Consider the following 23,311-nt stretch of genomic DNA (forward strand, 5'->3'; position numbering starts at 1 on the left):
TACAGATTGGTCAAAATAAGGTTATTTCACAAAAAAAAAGTTATGAACTGCAACTTTAAATGTGAGAGAAGAAAGAAAAAGCTTAATAAAATCTTCTCACACATAATCGCTCAGAATTTATGCTGGCTCACTCTATAACAAGAATGAAAGAAATAAAAAGCACTGAAGGGGGAGGAGGTTAAATGTTTTCATCACACCACACACCACCGTTTTGAGTCGAAAAGCAAACAAAAATATTTGGTTACAATGTTTTTCAACTACAATGATTAAATTACAAAGTAAATGAGGATTCACTCTGGCTGCTTATGTAAGCCATATCAAATACCAATGCACTCACAAAAGCTGTTAACAGGTCTGGGAACAAACCTTTGTTCCAACCACGACCCACCGTGCAAAATACTGTACAGCAAAAAAAAAAAAAAAAAAAAAGAATAAGTAAAAAAAAACGAACTAAATAAAAACTAAGATGAGCACGAAACTAGTTAAACTAGCACTATATAGAATTGCATACAATCATTTATCATCATTTATGTTGAAGATATACATCATTGATTATCATGCATTCTTTTATCCTACCTTTTCAGCCTCTATAAATAACATCTTTCATAATACCCAAGACTAAAAACTAAATAAAGAAAGACTAATATATAAAACTCGTCAATTCCTAAAACTATTATGCACTCGTAAAACTACTGAAAAACCCCTATCGGCTGTTAGGGGTTACATGTCTTCCTCAGGGATACAGTAGCGAGCAGAGGGTCAAACCGGCAACCTTCTGATTCCCAGACGGCATATTTACCCACTCAGCGACGGCCGGCCCTTTCTAGGTTACACGTGTTTACACCATTTTTGAGTCACCCCAAAATATTTATCTTTTTTAGCTTTCAGTGTGACTCATGTGTCATTCAAGGTGTCCTCTCCCATGCTGGTACTAATCACGCTGCCCCGCAGCTCCCCCAACTGCAACGTCAAAACAGAAATCATGGCGCTGCTGACCTGAGATCACGGGGCGGCAGTGGCTCAGGGGTAGAGTGGCCGGGTAGAGTGAACTGGAAAACCGCAAGGTTCCCAGTTCGATCCCGGGCTGGGGCGCTCCCCTAGAGTTAGTGTCGAAGTGTCCTTGAGCAAGACGCTGAACCCCTAATTGCTCCCGATGAGCAGGTTGGTGCCTCCGCCATCGGTGTATGAATGTGTGTGTGAATGGGTTAATGGCACAATCAATGTAAAGCGCTTCGGATAGCAGCGCTATATAAATGCACCATTTACCATTTATCACCCCACTTTTCAGCCCGGGGATCCCCTGCAGCGCGGTCACTTCGTTGACGCGGAAGTACTCGTCACAGGTGGCGTTGAGCTCCGGCCCGTCGCAGAACAGACCCCACAGCTTGGTGGTGACGGTCATGTTGTCGATGATCTCCGTCTTTAGACACTTGTCGAAGTTTTGGCTCTGCAACGTGCGGTTCCCCAACAGGCAAACACTGATTTGGGAAGGGTGAAAAAAAGAGAGAAAGAGGTTATTATATAGTGTATGCCCTCATAAACAATTATGTGTCACTCAAGTTACATAAATGGGTGTGTAAATGAAGAAAAGCAGAAGTTAAAGCTCTATATCCCAAGTAATCTCCCCATCTCTCCAGCTTTTTAGTTCAGTTCACTCAGTCGAAAGAACCCCACAAAGATTTTTCAGTTTCAGTTTTTTTTTATAGTGTTACAGATCCATTTTTGTCTACTCATTGTTTTGGTTCAACACTTCTAATTTGGTTGAGAACCACTGCTGTACAGTATGAGTTCTCCATCCTGATTTGAGGAAGAGCTGGAGAGACCCCTATTATTGAACAAACACTCTATACTAGCAATGATTGCTACAGGAATATATAGACCTAATTAACACTTATTTTAACAAAATAAATATCCCTTACACCCACATTAACATGATGCGAGTACATTACACATTGGTTATTTCAGGACTCACGGGAAGTCTGGGGGCTCAATGGCGGTCTTGATAACGCCGGCGTAGATAGCGAAGATGGACAAGATGACGCAGGCGAGGAAGACCAGGGCCAGTTTGTTCACGTACTTCACGCCGACAAACACGACCAGGGACATGAGCGCCAAGCAACAGGTGCCGTAAACACGCATGTTATTCAGCAAGGCCTCCACCTGGTCCTCCTTCTTCTCAGCCACAAAGATGGCCGCCTTAGGCACGATGTAGGTCTGAAGGTTTGATGGAGAAACGAACAGTGCGTCAGACCCATATCTTTAAGAAATACTTCACTTGCCTCATTTAGACCTAACAATAGGTTCTATGCACAGCAGCCATATTGGAAAGAAATTGGGCCTCTTCCTTACTTCCTTCACAGGTTCTACCAATGATACTAGTAATGAAGACTTCCATTGGGGTCCATTTGGTTCCATTTGTACACTCTCAGAGTTACACACCTTTTAAGGTGCCATTTGGAACCCCCTCAAAGAACCATGAGGGTCCTTGGACCACACTTTGAAACCCACTGGTGTAGCAGAGTGTTTCCAGTGAGCCAAAATGCACAATATCAGCACCCTGACTCTGTTTGACCAGAATGGAACAGAGCCTTCATTAGTATCATTGGTAACACCTGTGAAGGAAGTAAGAAGAGGCCCAATTTCTCTCCAAACTGGCTGCTGTGCATAGAGCCTATTGTTTTATGAATATCACCATAACCACAAGACCGTCTTTTGATATTGATAAGTATCAAGATATCCGTTTAAGGTATGGAACAATCATGTGTCAAATTGTCTACTTGATGTTCATCATACTGGAGAGCAAGAAGTAAAAACTAGAGCTACCATTATAAGGCTGCACTCTTGAGTATTTCATATTCGATTTGGACATCAACATTGTGTATCACTTAAGATCACTCACCAGCAAAATTTCAATAGTACCCAATATGTACATGGAGCCAGCGAAGGTTGTTCCCAGGTAGAAACAGAGGCCCACAGCTCCACCAAACTCTGGTCCTAAAGATCTGGAGATCATGTAGTAGGAGCCTCCAGCTGGGGGTCAGAAAGCACAAATAATGTACAACCACATTATTTCATAGATAAAAATCATGACTTGTCTCATCTATTCATTAATCTTCCAACCAGTGGAGTAAAGACAAGGTTCACAGTTTGGTCTCAATTCATAATAGCAACAGCTGTTGAAAAATATATGCGCATGTAAAGCCTTCTTACCTGGTACCACGCCATTAGTTGCGATCGCACTCATGGATATGGCTGTCAACATGGTCTGTGGAATAAATGACAGAACAATTTATAAAACATGATTTATAAAGGTTCATTCGTGAAAACATCAGGCTGAAGGCCAGCAGTTCATAGAAACCATAGGGTTTCCACATAATTTGTTAAATTGCTCTTTTTTTGTTTTTCATTTGTTGAGGTACAATTTTATTTTTTTATATAATATTATAATTATTCCTTCGAGGGAAACTAGACATAAAAGCAGCCCGGACTTACAACAAAACCGGCAGTTGATTTCCATAACATTTCTCAACTATTTCCACGTTTCCAGACACACAATTTAAAAATTGCATGAATTTTCCTGTTTTCTATGGCCATTAGAACCAGTAAGAGGTTAATCCTGCATCAAGGCCTGTGAAATGACTCTGTCAAGGCTTATGCTTTAAATCTTTGAGCTTGGTAATGGATACGAGCTTTCCAGGGGAAACCACACGTTGTTTTATCAGGTTCCACGGATATTTGCATCTGGCACCGTTACATAACACCGTTTCCTGGTTAGGAGCAATGACAGAGAAAAGCGAGCGCAATTGGGATGTTAAACAAATAGATAAATACACATTATTTCCAACAATTGCAAGGATGTGAGATGGTTTGTGCTTTGCACATAGTAAACATCTTGGGCAATATTGTTTCTGTTTAATAGAGGAGTCAGTAAATGGGATGGGGGCAGGTACACGGTTAACCGTATACACAAACCACACAATTTTTGTGTTACACACTCGTTCTGTTTTCCAAAGTGAGTGTCGGCAGTTCTCAGACTGGATTTAACACAATTAGTTATACAAGTGCTGCATTCTAATATGGGAGACGAGCTGTTTACGTTTTGTTCAAGGCAGTGGACAAGATTTATGCTAACTTTACTTGCTGGAGTTGCTGCCCACCTTGTAATCTGTAATAAGACAGTTGGCTCTGTTCCCTGTGTTCACTGATGTCAGTTGCCCTACATTATGATATGCTGTGTTCAAGGCTTGTGTTGTGACGTTAATTTGTATAAACAAGTGTGATGCCCATTCGGTTATGCAATACACGTTGTACCCGTTGTCAGAGAACTTATTTGCAGTACCCATTATCACAGTACTTGGGGTAAGATTATGACATCAGTAGCATTATGTAGCATAATGTAAAAACAAAACAGCCGGGTCTTAGAACCACTAGAGAGAGACACCGACACTCTTCATATCCGCCTGTCAAGTGCTCAGCTTGGGCATTATCAGCCGCCATAACCCGCCTGCCGACCACAGATCAGTACGGACTCGGATTACGGACCACTGAATCTTGATGTATTTATTTTGTGAGCTTGCTCTGCAGTCGCCAGGGGTTGATCAGTTTACAACACGGCGCGTGCACTGGGTTGTGTAAAAAGGCCATTTGGTCTGGACAAAAAGTGGTATTGCCAGGCTTGAAAAGTAGTGTTGCCGGCGGCGGCCATGACGTCAGTACTTTTTGGAGAACCACTGATCCGACTGACTCCACGGACGCAGAGATTCTATGCATTCACGCCTAGAGATGTATGGAGAGACATGTCGTCTTGCTATGGTTAACAGCGTTAAAGGACAACTTTGTTTTTTTACAACCAAGGTTTATGTTTTAGCTTGAAGTTAAAGTAAATAAAAGGTGAGTGCTAAAAAAAAATCATTTACTGCTTTCTATCGTTTTTTTTAGCAATTTTCGCGAACTTTTTTACATTCGGGCAGGTGGCTAAATATGTCTTTTTTACACAATAAAAAAGGTCACGCGGTCTTTGATGGCCAGATGTGAGTTATTGGGGGCTAGAAGAGCTACTGTAAATAATAATAAAGAAATCGCCGGGTTATTGTGTAAAAAAATACATTTTTAGCCACCTGCCCGAATGCCACCCCGCCCACTGTAAAAAAGATTGCGAAAATTGCTAAAACTATAGAAAGCAGTAAATGAAAAAAATAATACTCATCTTTTATTTACTTTAATTACAAGTGTGACGGCCCTGCCCGCTCTGCCTTCACTGATGGCTGGCCGGCAGCCTGAGTGAGTAGGGCGGAGTGGGGCAGGCTGTTAGACCAACTGGGTGCAGCTGGGTGAGGTGGTTTGGGAGAGTCTATAGGGAGCTCTCCCACAACCCCTCATTCTCTCTCTCTCCTCCCTGAAAGCAGGATCTCTGCTACCTGGCCTGTGGGGCCTAACCCTTTTGTTTTCAGTTCCTTTACACACTTTATACAACACTCGCACAGCACATTCCACACATCCATACACTGTATTACATTACTGATTACTGACTTGCTCACACCTCATACTTTGATTGTTTTTAATTATCCATATTCTTTAATTAATTCAGAACAATAAATATAATTTAAACGTTTGACTTTGTGTGGACTCCCTCTTTTTGTCTTGTATACCCTAATGCATGACAAGCTAAAACATAAACCTTGGTTGTAAAAAAAACTAAGTTGTCCTTTAAACCACTAACACTCCAAGTGTAAATAAGCCCAAGCACCCATTCCTAATCAGTACGGTAATTTAAAGTGAAAACATTAAATGAAGCGGGAGAGACAGAGAGAGAGATGTCCTTGGGTCAGGTGTCGATGACCAAAATAAATCTTGCGTCCTTTGCTTCCTGCACACTGTCACGCTGAGGGTGGAAAATCTTGAGCAAAGCCAATTAGCTGGCAAATGTTCCTCCGGGCTCCAGTGAAAGCCCTAAGCTTTCACAGGAGGCTTTCACAGGAGGAGTGGATTGGTCGAGTCACTACTTCTAAATGAACAAGAGGAGTCACTAAACTACTGGGAGGAGTGATGTCTCGCCTGGCCAAAACCAATATTTTTTAAAACAATCCAGGACTGGCCCTTTAAAGTTAATAATTAGACCTATTTGATCCCAAGGAGGAAATTCCGTTTCAATCAAGTCAAGTCACCTTTATTTATATAGCACATTTAAAAACAACAGAAGTTGACCCAAAGTGCTTTACAATCACAATAGCATAACCTAATAAAAATACAGCATAGTAAAAGAAACATAAGGAAATACCTAAACAAAAACACCAAAGATAGGAGAACATAAAAGTAATACAAAAAAGAGGAAAAATACATTCAATGGCCATAGGTTAAAATTGCCCTCAGACTGAGCTGAAGGCAATGGAGAAGAGGTGGGTTTTTAGGGTGGATTTAAACCTTTCAGCTTCACCCAGCTGATTGCTGCCCAACTGGTCAGACTTGAGCACAGGGGGGGAGCAGTTAGGGGTTTTAGTGTCTTGCTCAGGGACAACTCGACACATTGCCGGGGCCAGGAATCGAACTGGGAATCGAACCTGGGACCTTCCGTTTCCCAGGCGCCCCATAAGGTTTTAGTTGGGTTGGAGCAAAAATGTTTGGCAAGACAATGATTTGGTCTTACAGACAGTCATGGGTGACTGGTACAGTAGGTTTAGGGTCACACTGTCAGATCATCAATACTAACTTAGATCACATTTTTACAGACCAATATTTAATCAGTATCGGATGACATCATGACATCCACAAACTCAAAGTTATAATACCTTTTGGTACAGGTACACTACAATGCCAACAACAATGACTTATGTGGTAACGTGTGTGTGTCATTTGTCTCTTGAAAATACATCTTCTAGTGTCCTCTCCATACACCCCCAACAGATGTAGTTTTGTGGGCAATGATTATTCACATTCTTAGAGGAGAATACCTAGAATTTCTAATGGTTTAGGCAGTTAGTTATTCTCTAAACCACTTAAACCCTATACACTTTGTTGACTGGGGTCTCCCAGGGATCTATCCTCAGCCCAATCATTACCTCCCCCTAAACCAAATCTCTTCTGAGAAAATAGTAGATGTACATTCTCGCAATGCATTGCAAAACGACACGTTGCGAGACGTAGATCTGCCATTTTCGCAGAACGTTTACCTATTTTCACTGCATGTTTGCCTATTATGACATGCCCAGAATAGGGATGCTAGGGTTCAAGTGGTTCAATCTCAAAACCCTTTCTGCAAATATTTGGAAAAGAGGCCCATGTTTATTTGCATTTCTTAAAACCCTTGCCAGCAAGTCACTCGATTTCCTCAGTCCGACGATGAAACCTGAACCGCAGTGAGTAAGGACCGACCTGGACTGAACTCATCTGAATCAAACAATTCATGGCACTTTTAACAACATCTGACAATGTGCTCTGCACCACGTGACCCCATGAGTGACTGACTGGCTGATGTGTGGATGTGGGCCTATAAAGCCGCTGGGATAAGCTGCTCTCTTCAGTTCTCACAGTAACTACCAAGTCATTATGAAAACAACAGGGGGTGTAGTTTAATTGTTCAAATAAATTCAGAGCCTACATTGCTGATGTAACTTGTAATGTAGCCGCAATTGTGCATTTCAGTTTCTGGCAGGAGGGACTACCGTTTCTGTCAAATTCCTATGTAAGCATTTTTTATGTACAGACACTGTTTGTCGTCTTTATTATTCTTTATTATTCTCACTATAGAGCAGTGGTTCTCAACCAGTGGTCCGGGGACCACCACTGGTCCTTGAGGGGGTTCCAGGTGGTCCCAGCTAAATGATGGTGTTGGTAACCAAATGGACCCCTTATAGATCTTTAACTCTTGTTAAAGATCTATGGTACCACATCAATACAGCATGGAATTGTGGACAAAATCGTATCCAACGATAACAAAATATTCTACGTTTTGGCTACGTTGAGAGGCTAAATCTCATCAAATGGTGGTCCGTGGCTCAAATGCTGAATAAATAATGGACCTTGATTTGTAAAGTGTTGAAAACCACTGTTATAGAGACATAAAATGTAGCTCTTCTGAAGTCTTGTTGACGACCAGTTAACTTTTCAAAAGCAGAGGATTACACGTAGCTTTCCATCAATTTAATCACTCTGCAACCCTCCTCGCTCCTCTCCTTTTTCCATCGCTGGTATCTCTGGACACGTTGCTACTGCTGTTGACGGCCATTACATACTGTAGCACAGAACGTGGTTCCCAGCCTTATCTCATCTCATGAGGAGAAAACCCTGGAAAAAGAACCACGGCCAAAAGCGCCTATAAAGGGCGGGACTTCCGTTGCATGTACTTCCCCTGGAAGCGGCCTTTTGGACCAACCAATGGACCAATCATGCAATGGCTTGCATGACGTGGGAATGTAAACAGATCTGCACAGGATTAACACAGCTTCCTTTAGGGCGGTACTTTCTTCCACTTAGACGCTATCGGTTCTTGTCCAGCCTAAGTACACACTGTACGTCACACTGGTGTAGAAGGAGGGGGGAGTTCCTCGAAGGCGTATTAGAAGACAGGAAGGATTCAATTGAGATTGCACGAGAAGTCATTGTCTGCACAGCCCCCTTACTAAGCTTAAGGAAGGCATTGTCTGCTGTGGGATTGGTCAATATAGCAGAGCGAGAGTGTGTGTCACACACACGCACGCTTTTCAGAGGAAGGGATTAGGCATCAAGCTGCCATGTACCATTAGGAGCTGGGAGTGTACGGGAATCAGAAAAGCCTTCATCGCTAAATATAGGAGGGATCAGTGGCCACTGTCTCAACTCACAGCATACTCTCACTAGTGCTGTCAATCTGACCTTTGATGCCATCCATCCCCACAATCTACCACGTTTGAAGCTAAAAAAAACACTCAAGCATACACACCCAGAACATACAGTATATTATACATGGATGTACATACATCCACACTGCATCAAATGCACTTCTTACATAAGGCACTCCAATGCAATATACTCAAATGCATCCACTCTTAGCGTAATCATCTTATGCATGCTCTAAATCTCTTGATGTAAGATCAATTATGTTCATACATTTGCCATCGACTAAAAAGAAAAATAAGTGTCCAAACGATTCCTTTCCCTTTGAAATATTTTAAAATATATCAAAGTGAAAGTCATTGTTATGATGATCATATGACGTTTTGATCTGCTTGAGCAGGAAATGCATTTGTTGATTCACTTCCATCTGCGTAAGCACATACTGATACACTTGACACCATGGCCATCAACTACTTTATCAGATCGACTGGCGCCCGTGCATTATGAGATGCATCTGTTGTTTTCCTACTCATTCTGTTGTTTTCCATCTCTCATATGTCCACATCACGTGCCCGGTACTGTATTATATTCTCTGGGTGTGTACTAAACTTTAGAACTTGTCGTGTGATACTGCCCTCGTTCTCCGAGCTCACAACTCAGCTCTTTAATAAACAGAGAAAACACATTAACCTATCAGGAGAGAATACCCATTTATCAGCTTCAATTTGATAGTGTCCCAGTTCCAATTTTGTCTGCTCATTTCTTTGTGTCATCACTTCCATTTTCACCAGTTTATCCTGTATGAGTTCTCTCTCCTGATTGGATCAAATTGGGATCCCGAGCTGAAAATGCATTTTCTGTTTATTAAAGAGCTAGAGAGACAGGGACACCCCTGTTACTGAACAAACACTCTACAGCAATGATTACTATCAAAAATATTTAGTTATTTAACACGTATTTTAACAAAAGGAATATCACTTACCCTACCTTTAACCACTTTCAACCTGGTTGAAACACTAGTTTGGGCATGTCATTAACATTTTCAAGAATTCTCTCAACAAGTCACCTGTCTTGTGTTCTTGAACCCCATCCCCCAGCCTGCCTCTCCCTACTCACCTGTCTTGTGCTAGCCTCGTCAGTGTTGCCCTGTGTTTTGCCTGTCACAACACTCTAGTCAACTTGATACACAAACCTCTAGTTTCCCAGCTCATTCTGCTCCCTGCCCACTCCAGCCTTACCCTGGCCTGTGCTGTGAGAGTACACTTGTCTCTTCCCTGTGTGTGTGTGTGTGTGTGTGTGTGTGTGTGTGTGTGTGTGTGTGTGTGTGTGTGTGTGTGTGTGTGTGTGTGTGTGTGTGTGTGTGTGTGTGTGTGTGAGAGAGAGAGAGATCGTTGAATGATGTAGGGTTTTCAGTTCTTCTGCTTCTTGTGTTACAGCGATTATACCTCGGTTTCATGCCAGCCAGTTCTGCGCTCCAAATAAAGGACTTATTTTCCAGTAATTCTGCACTTTGGTCTGCCTGCCTCGCCAATCGTAACCCTGATATTTTTTTAACCTCATTTGCACATTTCTGTGATATACAATACAGCATGGCTATGGATGTGTTGACATTTCAATGAATTTGAAATGAACATTCCAACATGTGAGGGGCGTGTACTCACACAGGAGCAGGTCATAACCACGATGGCCAGAGACTCCATGATGCCTGCTGTGCCAACAATCCAGGTGAGACGCAGGAAGAGGATGACTCCCAGGATGTTCTGGAGGCAGGGCAGGTAGACACCCATGAAGGTCCCCATCTGAGGGCTCTGGAGGTGGAGAGGGGGTAAGGAGGAGACATTGAGGAAAGATGTAATATAAGAGGAAATAAACAGTGAAGTTGTGGCAGAAAGGGGGTAGGACAGCAGAGAAGACATACTTATGGAGTATAAAGTATGAAACAAAATGAATGAATAAAACCATGAAGATGTGATGAAACCATTACCATTCATTCCAGCTGTCAGAATGAACCAGAGATTCAGACACATCACCTCTCCCTCATTGGGATCCCCAGGTTGGGAGACAAATGCAGAGTGGTGCAAAGACAGGTGGAGACAACTCCATTCACTCCAAATGGACCAATGTTTTCACAGCAATGACCGGATCATGGAGCTTCTTTTCAGTTGCCACAAGTTAGCAGTGAGCACTAGCAGCACAGAGTTGCAGCGGAACAGACAATTTGAAACTAATTTTTAAAAATGTACAATGTTTTTAAAGCAATAAACAGCCAAAAGCTCCTTAACCAAGTTGACCCGGTAAAATTGGCTTAAAATGTCAACAAGGCAGGTAACATTACTCAAATATTTACAATTTTTACATTTACTAAGACATTGATGTAACTATACATACACATGGCAGTGTGCTGTATATATTATGTAAATCAATGCATTTATCGACTATTAAACCGTTCAGTTCTGCGTCTCTGTATAATGCATCACTCTCTTGACACCACTCTGGGCAAATGTTGAAACAAGGTGCATCAAACAGTGACTGTGGTGCAGGTGGTGGCTGATTTAAGCAGTCACACCTGGCCTGACTAACTAGGTTCTGGGCTGGGTGTGACTACACACCTGATATGCATCAATTTAATCGATGTCCATCTTCTCTCAGGACTTTCATTGGACTGTCTTAATTTGACGTGATAGGTGTGGTGATAGGTATGTATCCAAGCCATGGCAATCTTGATGCCCTGGAAATAAAGTCGGACTACAATGTTCTTGCTGCACTCTTATCTATTTACCTTGTTTGTTGACTGCTTACTCAACTTATTTGGATCTCGCACTTGTAAGTTGCTCTGGATAAGATCGTCTGATAAATGCCTAAATTAAACACAACTGAACACAATAGGCTCTGTGCATAATAAGAGTAGTGTCGTTTTCCCATAGTTTTGTATAATTGGCTCGGCAGATTTGAGCTGGAAAATATATGGTTTCATACGTGTTTCCGGGTCAAATCTGCTGCCGAGCCATTTATACAAAGCTATGGGAAAATGAACCAGAAAAGGAAGACTTTCTGGAAACCCAAGACTACAGTTATGCCTATTAGCCATGTTTGCAGGTGGGAAGCCAGAAGGGGAGGGTGTTCTCTGCTGCTGCACTAGCCATTCTAGTCAGGTTCACTATGTGTTTTTGTTCAAAATTTGTGGAGATTAGCAAAACAATACATTATTTTTAACTTCAGAACATGGGGAATCCAAAAATCGATGTTTGCATTTGCACAACCACCTGCATGTCATATTGGACGTTCAAAATGGCCGCCATAATATATATAATTTGTGATATCTTTGCTTCTAAACAACATAGAAAGTTAATTAAATATGCTAATCCCATGTTTTCTGGGTCAAGGAATCCAATAGAGACCTAAAGGATTGTGCACAGGGACTTGCAGTTGCGCCACCTAGGGTATGGCCAGGGAAATTCAGGTTTACTATGCTAAAATATATATTTTCGTTAAAAAATGTAGATTAGCAAAACTATACACTTTTGGAATCTTCAGAGCATGAGGAATCCAAAAATCATTGTTTGCATTTGCACAGATACCTGCATAGCCCACCATATTGTTCAATATGGACGACATAAAATATATAGCCTAATTTTATCTTGGATTCTAGACAACCAACCTTAGTTAAATATGTTTCCAGGTCAAGGAGTCCAATACAGACCTCAGTTTAGTTATTATATAAAAGCAAGAAAACAAATTTAAATGGAAAATATAGTCTTTATATTTGTGTAGTATCAACACATCATTGACTATTACACCACAGGTTTACAGGTGTAAAGAAATGGGTGAAAAACTCTTGTTTATGACTGTTTTCAAAGAGAAGAAAAGAAAAGAAGATAAGGTCAGGGAGAGCAAGGAGAACAATCTAACAGCAATAGAAAACATGTCAAGGATATACAAATGGCATAAACCAACAGATACAGTATGTACATGAGGTTAGACATACGGTGCAAGGTGGTGACACTTTGGTAGGTCTACATTAGCAGCAGATATGTACATGAGATTAGACATTAAGGTGCAAAAACAGTATCGACGAGTTAGAAGATTGAACTATATACAATATCTGCTAGATCTATCATTCAGTAATATTCTTTTACAGCTTCATCACTGTCCGGGGTGTTGTTTTCGCAGTCACTTCCACACAAAGTTCTGTGCAAGCCAAGTTGTGTCCCCTGCATGAACATCTCTGGGTTGTACAATGGGTTTTGCACTGACATCTGACCAACTCTACAATGGCCTGTGGTGCAGGAGGAACCTTTGTGGTGGTAGGTAGTATCTCACCATGGCTCTCTGTTTGAGTGGGTCGAAAAGACACTGCCAAATCACAGTGGCTTGGTACCACACCATGGGCACCAACTGTAGGAGGAAACTTGTTGCTTTCTGACAGATGTTTGCAAAACCGATGCCACCTTAGGTCAGGAATGCTTGTTATATGGATGCCCTTTGGGCAGTACATCATACAAAGTTGGCCAATGCATCATTCACCTCCTGTGTTAGGTCGCTTTCCTCCGTTAGTTTCTGTTAGTGGTCAGATGTCAGTGCAAAACCCATTGCACAACTCAGAGAAGTTCATGCAGGGGACACAACTTGGCTTGCACAGAACTTTGTGTGGAAGTGACTGCGAAAACGACTCAGACTGTCTGTAATGCTGAAAATGACACCCCGGACAGTGATGACGAGCTGTAAAAGATCTAGTAGATATTGTATGTATATAGTTCAATCGTTGATACTGTTTTTGCACCTTAATGTTCCTCTGGCGATTGGGTTGCAGCATGTACATATCTGCTGCTAATGTAGACCTACCAAAGTGTCACCACCTTGCACCTTATGTCTAACCTCATGTACATACTGTATCTGTTGGTTTATGCCATTTATCCTCGACATGTTTTCTATTACTGTTAGATGGTTCTCCTTGCTCTCCCTGACCCCCCCTCTTCTTTTCTTTTCTTCTCTTTGAAAACAACAGAAACAATGGAGTTTTTCACCCATTTCTTTACACCTGTAAACCTGTAAAGTCAATGAAGTGTTGATACTACACAATTATAGGACTATAAGACTAAGTTTTACATTTACATTTGCTTTCTTGCTTTTCTATAATCCTGAGAACTAAATTGAGGTCCTTGACCTGGAAAACATATGAACGGAAAACATATGAACGTTCAATATGAACGTTGTTCATATCGAACATACAATATGGTGACCATGCAGGTATCTGTGCAAATGCAAACAAGGATTTTTGGATTCCCCATGCTCTGAAGATTCCAAAAGTGTATAGTTTTGCTAATCTAAAATGTGTAACAAAAGTATATTTTTTAACATAGTAAACCTGTATTTTCCATGGACATCCCCTGGGGGCGCTACTGCAAGTCCCTGTGCACAATCCTTTAGGTCTCTATTGGATTCCTTGACCCAGAAAACATAGGATTAGCATATTTAATTAACTTTCTATGTCGTCTAGAAGCCAAGGTAGCACAAATTATATATTTTATGGCGGCCATTTTTAATGTCCAATTTTTGGATTCCCCATGTTCTGACGATTTAAAAAATGTATAGTTTTGCTATTCTCCACACATTTTGAACGAAAGTATATGTTCTGACATAGTGAACCTGACAATTCCTACAGTTTGGTCAGGCACCTGTTTAGCAGGGAGCAGAACTGGGAGTGATGGCATGCTCCTCTACACCAGGGGTTCCCAAAGTTGGGGTCGGGACACTGACGGTGGGGTCGCGAAATTATTTTGGGTAATTTTTTTTTTTTTTACAGAATGGATGAAATATACTCAAAAAATGATTACAAAGAGTACATTTTACCATTTTAATACATTACAAATGCACACGGAACGTGCAAGTTTATGTGCATAAATTACCTCGAGGGTTAGGTGGGGTCGCGAGTCAATGGCCGCATTATTTTGGGGTCGCGGGCTGAAAAGTTTGGGAACCCATGCTCTACACACGTTACGCCCTCTAAGTCAGGGGTTCCCAAAGTTGGGGTCGTATTTTGGGTCATAAAAAGACATTATTATTATTATTTTTTTACTTTAAATTCAACAGAATGGATGAAATACAATCTAAAAATGATTAAAAATTGAACATTTTACCATTATGATACATTACAAATGCGCACCGAACGTGCAAGTTTATGTGTATAAATGACCTCCAGATTTAGGTGGGGTCGCGAGTCAATTTCCGCATTATTTTGGGGTCGCAGGCTGAAAAGTTTGGGAACCCATGCTCTAAGTGAAACTCCTCACTGTCAGGTGAAAAGAAGCAGTTGGCAGCACCATGTATTGGAGGAAATGTTGTCTACATCCTCCCCAAGACCAATAAGCAGGAGAAAATGGAAAAAAAAAAAAAAACAGTAGGCTACCCAAACTCTTGATACTCAAGAGTTTGGGCTAAATTCATCTTTGACAATGACATTAATTCTGCTGTTGTGATGCAGCAACTCGTTTGTCTTGGCACAACAATGAATAAAGAGTTTGTTTGTTTACAATTCTCAACTGGAACTTTGTTCTACCTCCAGAGATAGAGATATAACAGCTCCAAGGCAACTATTCTGAGATAAATACTTGTATTCAAGCTAAAGAAATAATAATACACATAACAGGCCTACATGCTATCACCAGCAGAGGGAAGAATGAGATTGAGAACCAGTGGTGAAAGAAGTACTTGTGATGTTTTACTTAAGTAGAAGTAGCAATGCCACAATATAGAAATACTATGTTACAAGCACAAGTAGTACTATATTAAAAATGTTACTTGCGTGAAAGTACAAAAACGTTGACGTCAATATATACTTACAGTATAGTACCGAACAAAAGTACTCATTATGCAGAATGGCCCATTTCACCATAATGGTTGCATTATTATGCAACAATATGCATTAATGTGTTCATCACTTTAAAGGTAGGGTAAGTGATTTGCGTTGGTTAAAATAAGTGTTAAATAGCTCTATATTCTGATAGTACTCATAGCTATAGAGTGTTTGTTCAGTATTAGGAGTCTCCTTGTCTCTCCACCTCTTTATTAAACAGAAAATGCATTTTCGTTTCAGTTTCAGTTTCATTTCCAATTTTATCCAACCAGGACAGAGAACCCAATCAGGATACAGATTAAACAAGTGAAATTGGAAGTGATGACACTAAAAAATGAGCAGACAAAATTGGAACTGGAACACTATACAAATTAAGCTTAAAAATGTGTACTTTCTCCTGATTGGCTGAGATTTTGACACCTACCGAAAAATGTATTTTCTGTTTATTAAAGAGCTGGAGAGACAGGGAGACTCCTGTTACTGAAAAAACACTCTATAGCAATGATTACTATCAGAATATAGTATTTTAACCTTTTAACAAAATACTTTTTGTTTTAACCCAAAAATATCACTTACCCTACCTTTAATGTTGCAGCTGGTAAAGGTGGGGCTGATTTTAATTACTTTGTGTTGCTGGGTAGCTTAACATATATGGTAATGATACATAATGCATTGCATTAATGCATGTTTTGATCATTAATCAAAATCTGCAAAGTAACTAGTAAAGCTGTCAAATAATTGTAGTGGAGTAAAAAGTACAATATTTGCATCTGAGATGTAGTGGAGTAGAAGTATAGTCAAGTAAAAATACCCCAATATTGTACAAGCATAATGTACTTAGTTACTTTCAACTACTGTTGAGAACCATAGAAGATGAGAAGACTAAACCATAGAGGAGCACTGGGAACCAAAAGATAGTAAATCATATCGGAATGAACAATTCCATAATCAAAAGGCGCAATATACCAATCTATACCATCCTACAACATTAAACCAGAGCCCGCCAAACATACATTCCTTCTATTAAACTGCAGTTCCGCAACAGCCATCCAAAAAGACAAAGGCAGAAGGACCACTGTAAATTCAATATTTATGAAAAATGACACAGAACATCAGAATAGAAAATCGTCTGCTTAGATCCCACAACAGCTGTCTTTTAAGCTCGATAAATAGCTACCTTATTCGCCATCTCCCAATGCAAAATGCACAGGACTGGGTTCCACAGCCAAAAGAGCAGACGACAGTGGTGTCAGGCAGCTCTATCCGTTTGAGTTTTTTTGACAAAAGTCGTTTCTCCAAGCCAATGGGGAGGTCCCGATGGCGTGTCTTTGTGCGAGGAACAGTACAGGGAAAGTAACTGGCATTGAACCAGGGCTGTGGTTACAGAGGCATCTGTGGGTATTTTTTAATTTTTCTTCAACTTTATTCAGAAGAAAAAGGATGGTGCCTGAATGAAAACTTGAGTTGAGGAGCTCTCATGAGAGGGAAAGACAAGCACACGCAGTACAAATGCTTGCGGTTTGATCCGTTAAAATGACACAACAGGGTTAGATTGAATCCTTGTGTTGTGATTGTAGTAATAGGCTCTCCTGGCGCCGACCCGATTCCATCAAAAGGATCAATGGGTCTTTACAATCTTTAATAACATTTACAGATAAATGTACTCATCATCTAGGAACCTATAGAACACACGTAACCTTCAGACTATGTCCCTTGAGATGAAGGATTCTCTTGTGTCATAACCCAGTCAAGGGGCCTTTTGATCTTGGTTCTACCAAGTGGACTAGACTTTATTTGATTCAGTTGTTTAAACCTTTAAGACCGGGAACGCATCGGTGTCATTTTAAGATTGCTTTGGCTATTCAAAAATAGCAGATATACAAGCTCATAGCGCAGCACCGAGTGCCGTGCTATGAGCTCGTAGATCTGCTATTTTTGAAAAATCGTGGAAAATGGGTGCAAATCTTTGAAAATCTACTTTTTAACTCAAATCTTTGTAATTTGTAAATATTTCACAAATGTTCGCTTTAAAAAATATATATATTCAAAGATTTTCACACATTTTCATGATTTTTCAAAAAAATAGAATAGATCTGCTATTTTTGAATAGCCAAAGAAATTAAAAAAAATGACACAGATGCGTTCCCGGTCTTAAAGGGTTAATTCTGCTCACAAAGAAGTGCTTGTTGGAGTTAACGTAATAAAAGGGTTATTTCGTTACAATTCCAGAGCTTAGTGGCTAGATAGATGGCTGTGGTGAAACAGACTCCCACCGAAACTGGGTGACAACCAGCAGGAACATCCACAGAATGTGTGATTCTAATATTCCAGTGGTTGCTGTGGTCTGATCCTTTAACTATTTGTCACGTTATCCCACAAGCACAAAGAGTGGCGGTGGTGTCCCACAAGCATGAAAAGTGTATGAGCGAGGACGCAGCGGTCGAGAGAAGGAAAAACTCAAATCGATCATATTTGCAAACCCTCAAAAGGATTGATAAAACAAACAGAGTTTCCATGGTCAGTGATCCTGTTATGTAAATGTAATTATGTAATAAGAGTTCAGCAGGTTTAAAGGTCCCATGGGTAAAAGGTAAATCGTGCTGTATTTAACTTATTGGTTTCCTAAAATCTACACAAAGGCATAAACTGGACCGACAACTTAAAGGGATATTTCACTTTCAAAAAAAAAATTGGTCATTTTATCATCTACTCAGGCTTTTGAGAGTCCCCCAGACCGTTTTTAAGTTGCTTGATTCAGTATTTAGATATTTGATATTCATTTTATCACACACGCCCCCTTCCTATACAAACCCATTATAACTTCAAACTCAATTTTTAACATGTTAGATTTGTCAAAAACACCCGTCCTTGGTTCTGGTGACTCACCCTGCCCTCCTAATACGTGAGGGGGCCGTGTTTTTTTTATAACTTTTTTCATTTATTTTTAATATTATTTTTGGAAAATGAAAAAAATTAAATACATAAAAAAAAAAAAAAAATGAAAAAAGTAATCGAAAAAACACGGCCCCCTCACGTATTAGGAGGGCAGGGTGAGTAAGCAGATCCAAGGACGGGTGTTTTTGATGAATCTAACATGTTAAAAATTGAGTTTGAACTGAAGTTATAATAGGTTTGTATAGGAAGGGGGCGTGTCTGATAAAATGATTATCAAATATCTAAATACTAAATCAAGCAACTTAAAAACGGTCTGGGGGGCTCACAAAAGCCTGAGTAGACGATAAAATTACCAAAAGTTTTTTTGAAAGTGAAATATCCCTTTAAGAGAGAAGAGCGGAGGGCCAGACAGAATAACAGATAAACGCAGAGAAAAGAACACCACAAAAGGTGCAGTAAGAGATTTTATTTTGTTAAAATAAGTTAAATAGCTCTATATTCTGATAGTAATCACTGCTATAGAGTATTGTCAGGATTTCATTCAATCAGGAGAGAGAACTCATACAGGATACAGGACAAACAAGTGAAATTGGAAGTGATGACACCAAGAAATGAGCCGACAAAATTGGAACTCAAACACTATAAACTTGAAGCTGATGAATAGGTACTTTCTCCTGATTGGATGAAATTGGCAACCCACCGGAAAATGTATTTTGTGTCCTTCTAGTCTATATAGCAATGATTACTATCACAATATAGGCCTACTGTAGAACATTTTAACAAAAAACGTTATTTTAACCAAAGAATATCACTTACCCAACCTTTAAAAAGGTACGGAACTGAAATGAAAACTTTTATACAGTATGTTCATTGTATAAAACAATGCCTCTTTTATTGTACCTTGACAGCTTTCTTTTTGTGTCCCTCATCTTCATCAGCCTCTTCATGTTCCTGAGCCCCCTGGGTCAGATTGGTGTAGTTTGCCAGTTTATTGAGGATAGATGAAACCGCAGGGTTGCTGTCCATCTCCTCCTGTGAAGTTGAAAATAAATACCTTTTTTAGCAGTGTCCAAACAGTTCAGAAAGGGTTATTACCACTTATATTAAATCAAGTAGGATTTAGAAAAGCGTTGCTGTCCGGCAGAAACTAGCTAACTCCATTTTGATGCTTTTGCATTTTTTTTCCATAAATCAGGGCCATTGAACATCCTTTATGTCTGCGTGTTGGTAGTCTCGCGTAGCCAGACAACTATTCCACAACCTCTGAATGCTATATAGAGTTTGGAACTACAACTCCCAAAATCCGATTGAGGAAACTGGCACTTCCGTTCACGAAAATATATTTTAAAATATCTTTAAATTTTACTTTTTAATTTCCATTTCTGCTAAGCAGCAAGCTAAATATACTTAGATGATTTTGATTTATAGTCGGATAAATTTGCGCGACTGTATAGACGAAACGGAAGTGGGGAGGAAGCTTCACATCCGGTTTATATTCTAATCATGATCAGAGCTTCCGAGTCCCAGACTGTATGACCGGAAACATTTGAAAATTGTGGGAGGCAACAGTCTGGCCACGCGAGACTAGTGTGTTGGTAAAAAAAAATATTGAACCAATGAAAAGCATTAAAAAGCGCTTCTGACAAAACCAGCTAACTCCATTGGATCCTCAAATTTTCTGCTAAACCAGCTAACTTCAGCGGAGTTAGCTGGTTTTGCTTACTCCAGGCTCCACCCCCTTTTGACCTCCAACCTCATTGTGAGGTCCATTCAGCTGTTCTTATCAATGATGAACAAAACCTCCTAACTCCACTTTATTTCATTTCCTGAAAAATGAACATTTTGGAGTTAGCTGGTTTCTGCCGGACAGCAGAGAAAGGATATAATTATCTTCATGCTTGGTCAAAATGGTAAATTAGCCAATGGAGGGAATGAACAACCAACTCCACCCCCAACATTGGATTCCACAAAAATCTTAATTCACTGGATATTCATGAATCAAAGGATGTTAGAATAGCATGGCTGGATTAAATTTGTTGCCGACTGGCACGAATAGAACCACAGTGGTGCCGAAGTGACTTTATTCTTGGATGCTATGCTAGACGCCAGTGACCGCAGAGGGACAAGGGCAGCCAAATGGCATGGACAAGTACCAGAAATACCAGTTCATTTGAATGTACTTGAAGGAAAACAACTTTTGGCCAAATATATTCTTTGATCAAATCAATGCTGTGTTATAAAAAGACTGGCCACTAGTGATGAGCGGGCCGACACGTAACCCGCGGGTCCCGCGGGTCAACCCGTGGCGCGGGTGGTCGAGTCAGGATTTCAGAGGCAATTATGCGGGCTGCGGGTGAGCGGGTCAGCCGCTCTCTCACGAAAAAAATAATAAAAAAAAATCACATGCTCTTGTTTTGTCTTTATTCCTAATAAGAATAAGAATAATAAAACAGTTTGAATACACTTGGGGTGTATACATGCATATATTATTTTCTAACCTTCATGATTTTACAGAATTATAGGTGCGGGTCGCGGGGCGGGTTGAGCCATTGATTTATATATGGGTTCGTGGGGCGGGTTGTGGCGGGTTGGGTTCCGGGGCGGGGCGGGTCATGAAAAAACCCGACCCACACATCACTACTGGCCACTGTTCACTTTTATCTCCGTGTTTGGAATTGATTTAGCTCACAATGGTGCGTGCTGACACTTGAGAGCCATCACCACCGCACCACAATAAAGATAGGACACACAGAGGTCAAATCTACATTCTTTTACACATGCTTTTGTATAAATATTTTTGAACACAAAATGTGAGTGACGTGCTATCTTCAAATGGCATTTGAGAGGAAAGAATTAACACATTCACTGCCAGAGGCTTTTTAAAACAGGGTACAGCCAGTGCCAGCGTTTGTAACGATTTTCTTTACCTTTTAAGTAGTCACAAAATGTTTTCCGTGATCACCGTCCTCACGGTGATCCCCTCATTACACACACCAGGAGTCTCGTAGAATCGAAAAGAAAAAAAACCTGATCGCGGTAATCCGTTCCATAAATGCAGCCAGTTGAAAATAGCATGTTTCGCCAAAAATACATAGTTAAAAAAAAGTACACAGTACAAAAAAAGTACACAGGAGCCGAGATACAGGATTTTAAAGTAATAAGTTAACCAGGAAGTGAATGGAGCAGTAAATCTTTGGATCACGTTATCCTGGGTTCAAAAAAAATAAATAAAAAAAAAAAAAAAATATATATATATATATATATATATATATATATACTTTTTTTCAAAGACGGATATATCCTTTGGCAGTGAATGTGTTAACAGCTCATTGTGTTTTTCACCTGCCTAATGTTAACAAATTGTTGACTTTGCCTGCAGTAATTCATTTATTACATCAAGCCAAGGTCAATGAATGGACATGATGGCTACACGCTTAGTCTATCATAGCCGGTGATCAGTCATCACACCAAAAATAATGCCTCAGAGATGCTTGAAAGCTTGGGAAAATTAGATATTGATGTTATGACAAATGCACCACCTCAAGGTGTTGCTGTGGTAAGATATGAGGCTTCTCTTTAATGGCCTCGTGCCATCTTGTCAAAACAAATGGCATGTTCTGAGTCTGACACGCAAAAGTAAAAAAACGAACAAAAGTAACTGCACTACGTAGGCTCAGGCTGTAGTACACGTTAAATGGTTGAAGAGTGTTACCTCGAAGAGGGCCATGTTCTTGCCATCATAGTTGTTCCCCGTGTCATTATCGGTGTTGTTGATAAAAGGGCTGCTTTCCTTCGTCTTGCCATCGCCTGAAGAAACAGAAAAGGGTTTTCTTTAGTGGAAATGTAGGAGCTCAACCAGTTAAAATAAAACACTTAACAAAAAAAAAAATATATATAAAAAACATTATTCAAATGGATTTATAAGCGTATTAGTTGTACTATTAGGCTAACTACAGTGGAACCAAGTGTGTGTACTTTACTATATTTGTTTATTTCCAGCAAATTAATGAACATTTCAATCAATACACATGATTACATGTAAATGTGCTGGAGTTAGCTAGAAGCTAATTTCCATCTGTAGTCCCATATACAAATATGGACCTCACAGTCCCCTCTGGTGTGTGACCTAGTGCCACGTCCAGTGTCTCTCTTCCTGTGGATAACGTCACACGCTGGAGGAGGAGCCAGTCCATGTAGACACTTATAGACAAAGCAGAGACTTTTAAAAGCCTTAAAATGATCAAAGCTTAACCCCATTAAGACCGGGAACGCATCCGTGTCATTTTAAGATTTCTTTGGCTATTCAAAAATAGCAGATCTACAAGGTCGAGCTTGTAGATCTGCTATAATTTTTTTTATGTGTTTTTCCAGAAAACTGTTATAGGATTTAGAAGGTTAAAACGTGATACTTCTCCAAAATGCCACAACGATGGTATGTGTTTGGTTTCTTGTCTAATACCTTGATGGCTCTCTTGAAAAATTGTGTGTGTGTGCTAGGGCTTTCACCAACTAGTCGACTAGTTTAACCACTAGTCGACCTTGTTGGTACTAGTCGAATAGTTAAAAAATTGTAATTTTCGACTAGTCGACTACCACTGGGTCAAATTAGTCGACCAGTAAAAATCTCTAGTCGTGAAAGCCCTAGTGTGAGCGTGTGTCTTTTCTTTTACACCACACACACACACACACACACACACAGGCTCAGGAGGTAGAGGAGTGGCCATCTGGAAACTAGAAGGCTCTCGGTACGACCCC

At 40.2% G+C, this 23,311-nt stretch overlaps 1 protein-coding gene across 5 annotated transcripts in view; it reads right to left on the reverse strand.

Annotated features, from left to right (window-relative positions):
• Nucleotides 1-23,311, reverse strand: part of slc12a7b (solute carrier family 12 member 7b) — a 92,845-nt gene that overhangs the window by 19,822 nt on the left and 49,712 nt on the right. For all 5 annotated transcript variants that reach the window (XM_080418185.1, XM_080418184.1, XM_080418182.1 and 2 more), the window contains exons 2-8: nucleotides 22,269-22,363; nucleotides 19,457-19,588; nucleotides 10,470-10,616; nucleotides 3,211-3,265; nucleotides 2,900-3,030; nucleotides 1,973-2,214; nucleotides 1,267-1,478 (exon numbers count right to left, since the gene is read on the reverse strand). In XM_080418185.1, the coding sequence (XP_080274311.1) occupies nucleotides 1,267-1,478; nucleotides 1,973-2,214; nucleotides 2,900-3,030; nucleotides 3,211-3,265; nucleotides 10,470-10,616; nucleotides 19,457-19,588; nucleotides 22,269-22,363 (1,014 nt within the window). The remainder of the gene's footprint in view (nucleotides 1-1,266; nucleotides 1,479-1,972; nucleotides 2,215-2,899; nucleotides 3,031-3,210; nucleotides 3,266-10,469; nucleotides 10,617-19,456; nucleotides 19,589-22,268; nucleotides 22,364-23,311) is intronic.

This window comes from Gymnoscopelus braueri (genome assembly GCF_963280865.1).
Source record: "Gymnoscopelus braueri genome assembly, chromosome: 21".
NCBI classification, from domain to species: Eukaryota; Metazoa; Chordata; class Actinopteri; order Myctophiformes; family Myctophidae; genus Gymnoscopelus; species Gymnoscopelus braueri.